Source organism: Phyllostomus hastatus, unplaced genomic scaffold (assembly GCF_019186645.2).
Source record: "Phyllostomus hastatus isolate PE091 unplaced genomic scaffold, TTU_PhHast_1.1 phas_contig_40, whole genome shotgun sequence".
NCBI classification, from domain to species: domain Eukaryota; kingdom Metazoa; phylum Chordata; class Mammalia; order Chiroptera; family Phyllostomidae; genus Phyllostomus; species Phyllostomus hastatus.
In genome coordinates this window covers 8,836,622-8,850,266 of record NW_025333872.1, presented here as the reverse complement: position 1 = coordinate 8,850,266, position 13,645 = coordinate 8,836,622, and the positions used below count along the sequence as shown (strand labels likewise).

The 13,645-nt window shown below is 34.7% G+C and overlaps 1 protein-coding gene across 7 annotated transcripts in view; it reads left to right on the top strand.

Annotated features, from left to right (window-relative positions):
- Positions 1 to 13,645, top strand: part of SUPT3H (SPT3 homolog, SAGA and STAGA complex component) — a 463,611-nt gene that overhangs the window by 5,302 nt on the left and 444,664 nt on the right. For 4 of the 7 annotated variants that reach the window (XM_045842957.1, XM_045842958.1, XM_045842960.1 and 1 more), the window contains exon 2: positions 10,539 to 10,639. In XM_045842957.1, coding sequence (XP_045698913.1) covers positions 10,539 to 10,639 — 101 coding nt within the window. Of the gene's footprint in view, positions 1 to 10,538; positions 10,640 to 13,645 lie in introns of those variants that run through there. The other 3 variants (XM_045842963.1, XM_045842964.1, XM_045842965.1) reach the window with 2 other exon arrangements.

The following is a 13,645-nucleotide window of genomic DNA, read 5'->3' as shown; positions in this document are numbered from 1 at the left end:
GGCCTAGGCAGGTACTTCACAACAAAGTTCACTATGACAAACACATTATGGAGGTCTTGTGAGTTAATTACGATCGAGTTTTATTTGTAATGTTCCTTGTGGGATAGTAGAAAGAACTCTGGACCAGGAGTCAGGGGACCTCCGTTTTAGTCCCAGCTGTATCACTAAATAGTGATGTGTCTTTGGGCAGTTCAAGAAACCCCTCTGGACTTCAGTTTCCTCACCTGAAAAATGAGGGATTTGGATGAAATTAGTGATTTTCATACTGTAGTTCTGAACCTCAGATGTCTTTGGTCCCCCTCCCGCCAATTTGCATGGTTATGCTTTTGTCTGTTATAGCTATTTATCCACCTGCCTAAGATTTACTTTTAAGGAAAGAATTCTGAACTTGCTTTTGAAGTCATCAACTTCTAAGATAACTTAATGACAAGTCCCCTGACTACTACGTGTACAGCTTTTCAGTAATTTCACATTTAGTGTATTAAAGGAGGTGGGTACCTTTTACAAGTGGAAGAAATAAGGCACTAAAATGGGAAAAGATTGGTGAATTTTTTGTTAAACTTTGTATGTATATGGGCTGAATATTTCTGGTTATCACTATCCAAATCAAAGCCTGTTTTCTTTTGTTAGATTTGTGACCTTCACCCAGTATTTTTCATTTGAGCTTTCTCATTGATGGGGGGAGGTACTTGGTTGGTAGGGTGATTGTGAAGAAATGTGAGCTAATACAGGTGGAAGACCCTTTGCAAATTCTGAAATGCGTATACAAATTCATCTGGGTTTTTTTTTACATGCCTACATGGGAATAAATCTCCCTTTTTTTGTCACATGAACTATGTTTTTAACCACATCAAATATTTTATTTACTTGTTTATATTTAATAGAGATTTTGCATAAGGTTTAATATTTCTAAAATGTGACTCTAGTTTGGAAGAGAATTTTGATGCTTAAGATTTTCATGTTTAATTTTCCTTGTTGAATTCACTTACCATTTACTATTAGAAGTGTAAATGACTCCAAAATTTTGCACATATCTGAAAAGTTAGCCATTGAGTCATTCAATTGTGTAATATTTTATGTAAAAACAGCAGTGTTTCAATATTGGAAAAGTAAGCTTGCTGTTTTGTCTGGGTTTGTATCTTAGGTGTTTTAGGATGAGCTGGTATACACATTTGCAGTGCATTTTAAGAACTATTTTGCAAAGAATAAAAACTTTTTTAAACTCAATATTTTTGTAAGAGAGTACTGGATATAAAAGCATATAGAATATAAACCTACCTTAATGTGAGACTAAAGAAGAAAAATATAACTTCCTGTGTCTCTGAGCACACTGCCTCTGGGATCCTATATCTTTAGGTTTAAAAAATAATTGCTCATGTAGCCAACTAGGATATGTAAACACAGTTTATATGTCTGTCTGTGTATTGGGAATTTTGTAGTTAACAGGTAGTATTTTTTTTCAAATTCAGGTATAGTTTTTGAATGCCCATTATGTGATAGCCACTGCCTTCTTTATAACATCCTTCTGAGACAGGCACACATTCTTGATAAATGGAGAAATTAAACTTGAGAGATTAGTTGATCCTTATTAATTGGTTCTTCTATATTGGTTAATTATCCTTAACAAAAACCCTATGACCAAGACTTTTATTTCACTTTTCTGCCTTACAACATCTGTCACAGCTTCTTCAGGATTTCATCTCCACTTGAATGTCCAATAGTTGTCTCATTCTTAACATGGCCCAAACTGAATTTCTTTCTCCTCTCCAATCTTCTGGATCTCAGTAAATGGTACCACCATCCAACCAGTTGCTCAGGTCCCAACTTCAGAGTCATCCTTGACTACTTTTCTCTCACATCCCATGTCTAATCCATCAGCAAGTCAGCTCTGTCTTCAAAACATATTCCAGAAATCTGACCACTTCTCACCATCTTTGTTTCACTAATTCAGGCCACTGTTATCTCTTGTCTGTACAACTTCAATTTGAACTTTCTAACTGGTCTCCTTGCCTGTACCATTGTTTCCTTATAGTGTATTCTCACAGTCGTGGAGTGACCTTTTTAAAACCTAAAACATTTCAAGTCACTTTTGGCTTTGTTCAGGTCTTATATTAAATGTCACCTTCTGGCTGAACTTGTTTATGTAGTTTTCATAGCATTTGTCATGACCTCAAATTATATTTATGTGCTTTTCTCCTGTATTATATTGTATCTATTTTGTATAACTTAGTCACTACCATATCCCTAGCTCTTGCAACAGTGTTTGGCCCATAGTAGGTATTCAGTAAATAGTTATGAATGAATAAGCCAAAGAACAGGTGGTGCATTTGGTTTAAGTAAAGGGGTGCCTTTATTGTAAGAGGAGGGAATCAAGAGAAAAAACACTAACTTAAGTAGAGAAGAGTGGAGGGAGCTACTGAATAAAGGCTTATTATTTATCTGTGAAGTAGGAGGTATTATCATCTGCCAGTAGTTGGAGAGATTATGGGGCAGAGATTTATTAATAAACTAAAATAATTAATATGTACTAAAATATTTAATGTTAAACCAAAAGAATTAGTAAACTAAAACAATTAGATGTCAGAGAAAGGAAAATTCTTGATGGTTGTGCCACTGGGAAGGTTTCTTGGTGATACTGAGGTTAGGTCATGCTTTTCTAGACCACTTAGATATGGATAGAGGTAGAGGTAACAAGGTATTGCAAGCAGGAAGAACTGTAATGGTTCAAAAGAACCTGCTGTGGTTCAGGAGGTAATGAATGTTTGTTTTGACTACTATAGGAAAGGAAGCTGGAGAGGTCCAGTGAGACAAGTTTTGTCTTCCGGGCAAAGTGGAGCCATTGGAGGCTTTTGAGAAGAGGAGTAACAGATATTTACAATGAGTACTCTGGAGGTAGTATGCAGAATTAATTAGAAAGATGGGAGATAGGTTTAAAAGATAATGCATTAAAGGTATTAAGGTGAAATTAGAAGGGACTGATTTATAAGAAAAAAAATGTCAGGCCCAGAGTTCCTGGATATAGGAAGGGAAGGAGCTGGGCAATCTAACATGCCTTGGAATTTTTGACCTTATGTAACCCAAGAACAGTGTTGTTCCTGTAGGACTGTTGGACATGGAGGCAGATGTGATGGGGAAAACATACTAGGAAGTAGTGTCATATATTACAGGGAGGAGTTTTTCTGTCTCTGAAGTCTTCGGTAATTGTAAAAGTCTTTGGTAAAATTGTGGTTTTCAAATTGAACTAACAAGCAAAACAGACAGACTCATAGATGGAGAACAGATAGATGACAGCTAGTGGAGGCTAGGGGGTGGAGGGATTGAGCAAAAAGGAGTAAGGACACATGGACATGGACAGCAGTGTGGTGACTGCTGGAGGGTAGGGGGTATAAGGGGACTAAATGATAATAGGAAAAAATACAACAAAGATTCAATAAAAAATAAAATTGTGGTTCTTTACTTATGGTATTCCTAATAACTTGTTATTTTGATCACTAGGTGTCTCCGATGACTATTTATAGCTCCTTACCCATATTAATTAGAATCAGACTGATTTGGATTAGGACATACTTATTCCTGTGCTGGTAGACTTTAGGAAATATAATTGCTCAATGAATGGTAAGGCAGAATATTTCCTTAGATCATATATTGCTATTTATGGTACTTCATAATTTTCAAAGTGTTTTTACTAATGAGATATGGGTAGTTTGAATTTGTTATTCACTTACCTGTTTTTTTAACTGAGGTTAAATTTGGTTTATGTTCAGATTGTAGCAAGTGTTAAAATCTCTGTATAATTATCTCATAATAATTGAGTGGGTCTGATGTTCCTCCTCTTCTCGCGTAGTATCTTTTGCATTATCTCTAAGCTCATTCCACTGGGTATGTCTGTTAACTTCAGTAGGCTATAAGCTAGTAAATGGCAGGGGTGTGTTTTGCTTATCTTTGTATTCTTCGTTATACCATTTAGTCATTTTTTCATTTACCTACCATTTACTGAACTTCAGCCATGTCAGATAGTATATTAGGTGTTGAAATTGCAGATCAAACAGTGTCCCTGTTTTTAAGCAGTGGGCAGTTGGAAGATGGAGGAACAGTTGTTACACTGTAGTGTAAGAAGCGCTATGATAGATGCATCTAATTTCAGGTCCTGAGCTCTTTTTCTTTGGTATGGTAGATGAATTTTTAGTTAGTTATGAAAATACAATTAGAAGCTGTTCTAGAAAAATTGCTGTTATTTTCAAAACATTTGTTAATCATCTGTTCTTTGGATTGTGCATTGGATTATTCATGTCACTGTCACTTCTCTTTTAGCAGATAATTGAATGGACACTTGAGTTTTATACCTTCTAAGTTCACTTGAAGTGGGGCATATATAAATATATTTGAATTACCGTAGTGTTATCCCAAGCACAAGGTATAGAAGTTTTTTAATTTGTACACTTTATTTTTTGCATTCTCAGTGATTGAGCGATCACTTTTTTTTTACAGCAGGAGAAATTTAGATCATAGTGTAACTTGAGGGTTTTTTTAAATACAAAACTAAAATGCAGTGTATAATAATGTTGGCCTAACCATAATTGCTTCCTGCCTTTGGAGTTCTATGAAAATGAAAATGTTCTGAGTATAATGGTTTTCTATTTATATTATGTGAAATGTTCAGGTTATGAATGATTGGAATTGAGACTCATGCTCAGAATCAGTACATTGGTCTGCTGAGTTCATCTTTCTCAGCAGTGAAATAGAAACGATAAAAAAAATTCACTATCTTTTAATAAATGGGTAGTCTGATGAATTTCACAATTTAGATTTTTTAAAAATTATTGATTTTAGAGAGGTGGGGGACAATGATTTGTTTTCCCACTTATTTATGCATTCATTGGTTGATTTATATATGCCTTTATCAGGGATTGAACCTGTAACCTTGGCATATAGGGATAATGCTCTAATCAACTGAGCTACCCAGTTAGGATCTCACAGCTTGGATTTTGATATTGTTTTGAGGATGCTGTTACTAGTAATACATTTTTCAACTCTGAGATATTGGTCATTTAGTCATCAAAAATCTGAGCTATAAATAGAAACCCAGTGACATTCATTGCATTTTCATTTAATTCACATTTGTGATTTATAACTTCACCATAGTTAAAAAAATTCTATTTTTGCAGTATTTTCTGAAGAAAGCAGTATATCCTTAAATCTCATTATGTTAAATTAAAGGATGTCAGTTTTTCTACTCTGGAACAGGATTTTACACATGTGACATAATATTGGCTATTGGCTTAATGATAAGGTTTAAATATAAGTGTTAATCAGAGATGAACTTATTCCTTGGGTTCACATTTAAACTGTGGCATGTTGAAATAATCTAGGTCTCCATCTGCACATCTGAATTCATTTTGTAAAATATGGCAAACAGCTGCATTTCAATTGAAAGCTAAAACAACTGTAGAACATTAACCCATTGAGAAGATTACAGTAGGTTTTCAGTTCCATGTTAACTATATTTATTAGAGAAAATTGACTTGAGTGCTTCTGCTTTTAACAGACTTTTTTTTTTAAATGTCTGGGAGAAAGGAAATAAAGCACTGGAATGATAGAACTTTGATGTGTAAAGAACTTAATGTCGAAAGAAGTTAATTATCTAAATCATCAAACAAAATAGGTACAGGAAATAATTATTTTAAAGATTCTAATGAGCTATCAACTTATCATGTCAAGAAAAATGTTATTCACCTGTTGGATTTAAAAATTAAGTAACTTGACTGTGGAAGGATGATCATGGTTATAATAAACTAGGATTGGGACCTTTTTCCCTTTTACCAATAAATACTCTTGATGTGAAACATTTGTAGTAAGAGGACAACCGAAGAAAGCTGTGGTTTTAATATGAATCTGCTTGTGAATTGTCTTCTCCTTAGAGAGCTTTAGAACAGGATGACTGGGTTTGCAGCATGAAAAAGGGGCAGATTGCTTCAACAGTGTCTCAGGACATTTGGCTGCAGGATAATCCCACAGAACGGCATGTCTTCAACTCTTACAGGAGTGAACCAAACCATAACTGTTTTTGGAAGCTGGGGTTAATACAGAATCTTGCGGTATAACATTTTCTTCAGGATATCAAATTGCTCTGTCAATCTTATGTTGGAACAATAAGGGAAACATTTTCTAAGGTTCTTGAGGAAGTCAGGTTTCTTTTTTAGCATTTTTTCCTGGTTCTGGAAGTTCTTGGTTTCCTGTCTATATTACCCCAATCTTGGATTGGTGATGTGGTATTTCTTCAACTGAGTTTCAAGTGGTGATCTTTCTTTTCTCTATATTATTTGTAGAAAAATACTTATTCCAAAAGGCTTTGTGAAAAAAACTTAGGCTTAAGAAACGTGATGGTATGCCATAGCATTAGCTTCTTCATGAGTTACAGAATTTTTGTTTTCAGGCTCAGTTTGAGTGAAACTTTTTTCCTTCTCTTTCTCTGCTCTTGCATTTTCTATGTGGTGGTTTTGGCCTGGCCCTTAGGGCCCTCAGACTAGCCTAGGGCTTATGTTGGCAGGTAACAGGTCCTGCCACAGAAGGACATTGAGATATTTCATATCTAGCCACCAAGCTAGTGTGCCCTTGTTTTAGATCTCTGTCCTGTTACCTTCTCAAAAGCTTTAAATTTGGCCTATCTAGGTGGTGGTTTGTATTAGATTTTTTCCAGCTCCCTTGCATGGGGCCCAGCCCTTCCATCCCAGCTCTTGGTGAATGGCCCTGGTTCAGGTTTCCTTTATCAATTTTAGCTAGCATTGCCCATACGAGTGGTCAAATTGGAGGATGTATTAAGAGACAAATTTGGCAGCAATGTGGAGAATGAACTGAGATGGAAAGAAAGAAGCTATAAATAGAGCTGATAGAGAACCATAGGGTAGAAAAGAGGAGGAAGATGGAGAAGATGTAAGAACATAAAATAGGATTCTTTTGGCTTCCTATAGATTATAGGGTGCTGGAGAAGGAGTCAAAGATAACTACTGAGGTTTTTGGGATAGGGTGACCAGTAGCAGTAGTGATGCCAGTAGTGAAAACAGAACTTATTTTATAAGGAAACTGTTATACTTAATATTTGTTGAGTTGCATTAAGTTTTTTTTCAGTGAAAATATTCAGGCTTCTTAAACTTTTGTGATTATGAAATGAGGGTAATCTAAATTTATCATATAAAAACTTTTAGCAAATCAAGAGACAGAATACTTAAGATCTTTCTGTTTATAATAGCTAATGTGTGCTCAGAACTGTTCTGAACACATTAGTTCATTTAATCCTGATAACACAGAGAGGGTGAAATTATTATTTGCATTTTACAGATGAGGAAACTAAAGCACAGAGAAATTAAGTCATTGGCCCAAAGTACTATTATAGTAGCAGACCTGGGATTCAAATCTAGGCAGTCTGTCTCCAGACTCTTTCTAGTTTACTTTACTTAAAGTTCTTTATTACTTGTTCTAAATTTAATTCTTTTTTAGAATTAGAATCTGCAAAATATTTTTATTTTAAAGTTATAGTATTGCATTTATATGACCAGGAATTAATAGCTAACATTTATTAAGCACTTAGTGTGTAATAATTGAAGTTTTTATCTACTTTCATTATTTTAATGTTATTTTTGCAAATTCTTGTTTATGGGACTGCCACATGCATGAAATAAAATGGGATATATTAAGATTGTCTTCTAGTTCTCCCATTATGCCTCAGCTTAATTTTAATGGAAAAATTGTCACACAATTTAGAAGATGGGGGTGTAGGTAGACACACTTTGCCACCTTGCACAACCACAAAAAGAATTAAAAAATTACAACTAAATCTTAAAACAATACCCAGAACTGTCAGAAAATCAAACTGTATGGAAGTCTGACAAACAAGGATTTAAAGAAGCTACAATCATCCAGATGAGCAGGAGGGGTGGAGACACAGTGTGGCATGGAGAGGCGGTGGTGTCGGTGGAACAGTCATAAGCAGTCCCACATTCATGTGTAGTAGCTAAAAATCGGGAGGGATATCTTGGGAGCAAGTGATCCCAGCCCCAGGCAGACCACACAGCCCAGGGTTCCAGTGCTGGGAAGATAAATCCCCATAACTCTTGGCTGTAAAAATCAGTGGGGGTTGGGGTGGCAGAGGAAACTGCTTAAAGGGTCTGCATGGTCTTAAATCGTAGGCAAAGCCACCCACTCCGGGATTCAACAATAGGGAAACAGCAGGCAGGGCGCCAGTCCCATATACTGGGAGTAGGTGGCTAGTGCTGGGTAAACCACAGAAGCCAGGCAGTGGCACAGTCCCCTCTCTGAGGCCTCTCCATACACAGAGCCAAAAAGCAGTGAAGCTGGTTGCCCCACCCTGGTGATTACCTAAGGCTCTGCCTCACAGAATGTACAGTTGCCTTTTACAGGGAGTCAGAGCAGCTCTACCTAATAGAAACAAGACAGGGAGACTGCCAAATGGAGGAGACAAAGAAATATGGCCCAAATGAAAGAACAGAACAAACTCTAGAAAAAGAACTAAATAGAAGAGATAGCCAACCTATCAGATGCATAGGTCAAAATACTGGTGATCAGGATGCTCAAAGAACTCATTGAGTATGGCAACAACATAAAGGAAGAAGAAAAGGCTATACTAAGTAAAATAAAGAAAAATCTACAGGGAACCAACAGTGAAAGGAAGGAAGCTGGGGTTCAAATCAATGATTTGGAATACAAGGAAGAAAAAAACATTCAATCAGAATAGCAAGAAGAAAAAAGAATTTAAAAAAAAAAAAACAAGGATAGTATAAGAAGATTCTGGGACATCTCCAAATGTGCCAACATCTAAATCATAGAAGGAGACGAGGAAAAGCAAGATTTTGAAAACTTATTTGAAAAAATAATGAAAGAAAACTTAACTAATTTGGCAAAGGAAATAGACGTACAAGTTCAGGAAGCACAGAGTCCAAAACAAGTTGGACCCAAAGAGGACCACACCAAGATACATCATTAATTAAACTGCCAAAGGTTAAAGATAAAAGAAAGAATCTTCAAAGCACCAGAGAAAAGGAGACAGTTACCTACAAAGGCATTCCCATAAGACTGTCAGGTGATTTCTCAAAAGAAACTTTGTAGGCAAGAAGGGACTGGCAAGAAGTATTCAAAGTGATGAAAAGCAAGGATCCACAACCAAGATTACTCTATGCAGCAAAGCTGTTATTCAGAATGGAAGGACAGACAAGTGCTTCCCAGATGAAGCAAAGCTAAAGGAGTTCATCATCACCAAGCCATTATTACATAAAATGTTAAAGGGACTTATTTAAGAAAAAGAAGATAAAAACTACACATTAAAAGGCAACAAACTCACAACTATCAACAACTGAATCTAAAAAAAAAAAACCCCAAAACAAAATAAACAACCAGAACAGGAACAGATTCACAGAACTGGAGATTATTGGGAAGGTTATCAGTGGAGAGGGGGAAGAGGAGAATGGGGGAAAAGGTACAGGGAATAAGAAGCATAAATGGTAGGTACAAAATAGACAGGGGTATGTTAAGAATAATATAAGAAATGGAGAAGCAAAAGAACTTACATGCATGACCCATGGACATGAACTAAGCGGGGTGATTGCTGGAAGGAAAGGGTGTACCAGGCAGAAAAAAGGGTGGGTGGCAAAGGGAGAAAAATTGGGACAACTGTAATAACAATAAAATATACTTAGAAAAAAAGTCACACAATTTAAAATTGATGAATTACATAACTGTAAGATTGCAAAGTACAACAATGCTTGCTTCTGATCTACTGATTGACTTTACATTATTTGCATTTTAGGGTTTGGTTCCTATAGGAATTGGGTAGTGCCGTGGTTTTTTCATTTTGTATCTTAACGGTTGTACAACTCTTTTTTAAAATGAATCTCACTATGTATAAAATCAGAGTTGTTCTGGTGTTCTGGATGGAATTGACTAGGTATATACACTTACATGCTTGGGGGCCCCTAGAAGATAATCTTTGGGTTCCCTGGAACACATTTTGAGAAACACTGAGCTCTATTAAAATATTTAATGAGTATTTTTCTTCCATTACTTACTACAAAATATGTATTGGAATGTTATATCACTCAAGTGTGTAATTTTTTGATATACATGACTGAGCAGTTCTTTCCCACTTTATTATTTTATTTTAATAAAGAATATTAAGTATAAAAAATTAGATTTCTATACAACTAGAAATTTTAAATTTTTTGCCCTGGTTGGTGTAGCTCAGTGGATTGAGCGCAGGCCTGCAAACCAAAAGGTTGCAGGTTTGGTTCCCAGTTGGGCAGCACAGGCTTGGGTTGCGGGCCACATCCCTGGTGAGAGCTCATGAGAAGCAACCACACATTGATGTTTCTCCCTCATTTTGTCCTTCCCTTCCCCTCTCTGTAGAAAATAAAGAAATAAAACCTTCAAAAATTTTTTTAAAATTTAAAATTTTCTATACTTTTTGCTTTTATTTTCCTTACATTTATTTATATTTAAGTATATTTTGTGTTATTTTTCTTTTTATTTAGATGAATAATACTGCAGCCAGCCCTATGTCTACTGCCACTTCAAGTAGTGGAAGAAATACAGGGAAGTCTACAAGCTTTGCCTCAGAATTGCAGAGTATGATGTAAGTATGTCTCTGTATCTTACTTACTAATACATTAAATTTATTCATGTTGATAAAAGAAAATAGAAATAGCAAAATTTATAAAACTTAACTGGGAAACTTATACTTAAATAAAAATGAAATTGATAACATTTTAAATAGCCATATGCAAACAAAAGGGACAGCATTAAAAATGCTACAATGGTACTGTATTAGAAAAGTATGTATTGGTTTATCTTTATAAAAGAATGAATAATTATATAAATGTTTTTGCCTTAATTATTATCTGTGTTATGAATTGTTTATTACTATTTTGATTTTAGATTTTAGAAAATTTTGTTACAGATTATATTCTGGGATAGTTGAAATGTTTTCACAGAGTTCTCAGTTTTTCTCAAATGTCACAGTAATTTTGTTAGCTTAATGTAAGTTAGTTTTTAGTTTTGATAATATTTGAAATCAGTGTATTTCAGAACATTGAGAAATAACTTAGAACATTTAAAAAACACATTCAGTTTTTGAAAAGTTGCACAGTCACTGAGATTTCTTTCCTAAGGCCCTTTTCAGCTTGATTTCTGGCTTCTTGCATTGGGACTGCGTATCTTGATTTAATGAGAGATAGCATATTTATTAGAAATGTCTGCTGGCACATACTCATTTTTCTTTATTATTGATCCAGGAGATAATTATATACATAAGGGGACAACACACTAGAGATCTTCTTTTCCTATTCTTGACATATCTGGTGATTTTAAAAGAATGTTTCTTTTGAAGGTTTCAGTGTCTTCCTTTTGTTTGTATGTATTGATAGCCTTCCGTGTGGATTGACTGCACTATGTGATATTTATTGTTCTAAGAAAAAATGTGTTTGAGCATGTATCTAATATTTGCTTGTGAACATACTTTAAATGACATTGAAGACATTTAGATCATAGGTTCTCAAATTTTTTGGTTTCAGATTCCCGTTACACTCTTAATTATTGAAGATCTTGAATAGCATTTATTTATGGGGGTTGTATCTATTAATATTTATTGCCTAGAGTTGAAAACTGAGAAAAAATTATTTAATTCATTTGAAAGAATAAACCTATTATATGTTAACATAATATTTTCCCTGTAAAGTATTTACATTCTGAAACAAAAATTGGAAACACATTTTGTTAGATAAGAATAAAATAAATGTATTACTTTAGGAATTGTATGAGGTGAGACTGTTTTAAATTATGGAAAAATTTAAGGGCTAATGCTTATGTATACTTTTAGTATATACAGTTTATTGGTTTAAGTTTTTAAGTTTTTTCATTATAGCTTAGTAGCTTTATTTTGGGAACCTTTTATATTGTATTATGTTAATTATGTTTAAAAACATTAAATGTGTTTTAGATGGTTTTTAGTAAAGTGAGGAAATTCATTTTCCTGTACAGTCAGTTTACTGATTTACTTTGTGTTTTCAAACATGTTATATATAATATATATTACAGAGAACAGTTTAATGAACCCCATGCATCTATCACCTGGCTTTAACAATAAATGTGTTTTGCCAGTCTTAGTTAACCTTTACCCCCCACTCTCCATGTTTTCTTAATACAGTATTTTACAGCACATCCCAGACATCACGTTTTATATTTGGTTGTATTTATTAAAACAATGTATTTGTTGTTAGGTAAAAAGTATGTTCTACATCAGTGGTCAGCACACTGTGGCCATGGGCCCATAAACTGGCTGCTTATTTTTGAAAATGAGGTTTTATTTAGTTATCAATTATCTATCTCTGCTTTTATGCTACATGGTGGGGTTGAGTATTTGTGACAGAGACCACATGGCCTGTAAAGCTGAAACTATTTACTATATGGCCCTTTATGGAAAAAGTTTGATGACCCCTGATCTCTAGAAATAGCTATCTATAAGAAGAAAGCTATATTTTCTTTTTGTCATTTATATTTAGGAGAGGTTCTACTTAGTGCATTTGATAGACTGCAGGCCACTTAAGAAAACTGAGAAAAAAGAAAATAAAATCTAAATTCAGCACTTTCTTATTAAATACTTTTACATCTTCCCAACTAATGTGCTTAAGCTGGATTCAGAATGCAAAAGTTATTGTTGGCTACAGTTTTGGAAGAAATATACATTTTCCTTCTATTTCAGACCTCATAGAGAGGCCACTCCTCATAGTTACATTCATCATTTATAGTCTGAAGTTATTTTTTTCACCTTATGAATTGCTTCACAGAGCGCAAAAAGAGGGCCAGAATTGGAGGAATACTTTTTAATTTACCAATATTTTCTATTGGTATAAAGTTTTCAGGCTTTTGTTATATAAAATTAGAATCAATGGACATTTGATCCTTGCTTATGCGCTTTCAAGTGAGAAAGTGTAGGCTTAAGTCCCTGTTTTATTCTGTGTAGAAATTTCATTCTGTGAATACCTTTCTTTTTGTTTTCCTGCAGTTTCACAGTTCTAAGACTGTATTATATTGCATTGCTGTCTTTTTAATCCTCTACTGCTGCTGTCTTCCCTGTTTTTCTCTTGGGTCCCAGACCTCTAAATAAGTAACAATATTGTAGCATCATTTCCATGGAATGGTTTCAGGTGTGTAGTTGTCAAGCACAATTGAAATTGTCATTATCTGCTATTAAATATAGAACTGGCAGCCAGGGTGTTCTGCTATTGGAGCCTTGATAGAATTGACCATATTTTAAGTTTGGGTGGTAAATACTGCCAGTGAAGCATTCTTTAGGAAGTGCTTCTACAGATTTTAAATGAAAGAATTAGCAGTCAAACAAAAGCTAGTGGGCTGGGGATGACAGCAGCTTTCCCTTACCTAGTGCTTAAAACTGAGCTCATTTGTCATATGCTACTTATCACAGCTCTTTAAATAATGTGTGCTGGAAGGGTCCTGAGGCTTTTCATTTTTAAGTTACTGAACTCAGGTGGCCTGTGAATGAGAAATTGACATCTTTTCAGTTCACATTGCAGATATTTTAACAAACTTCTTGAGAATTTTTATTAATTTAAGTGTACTTCAA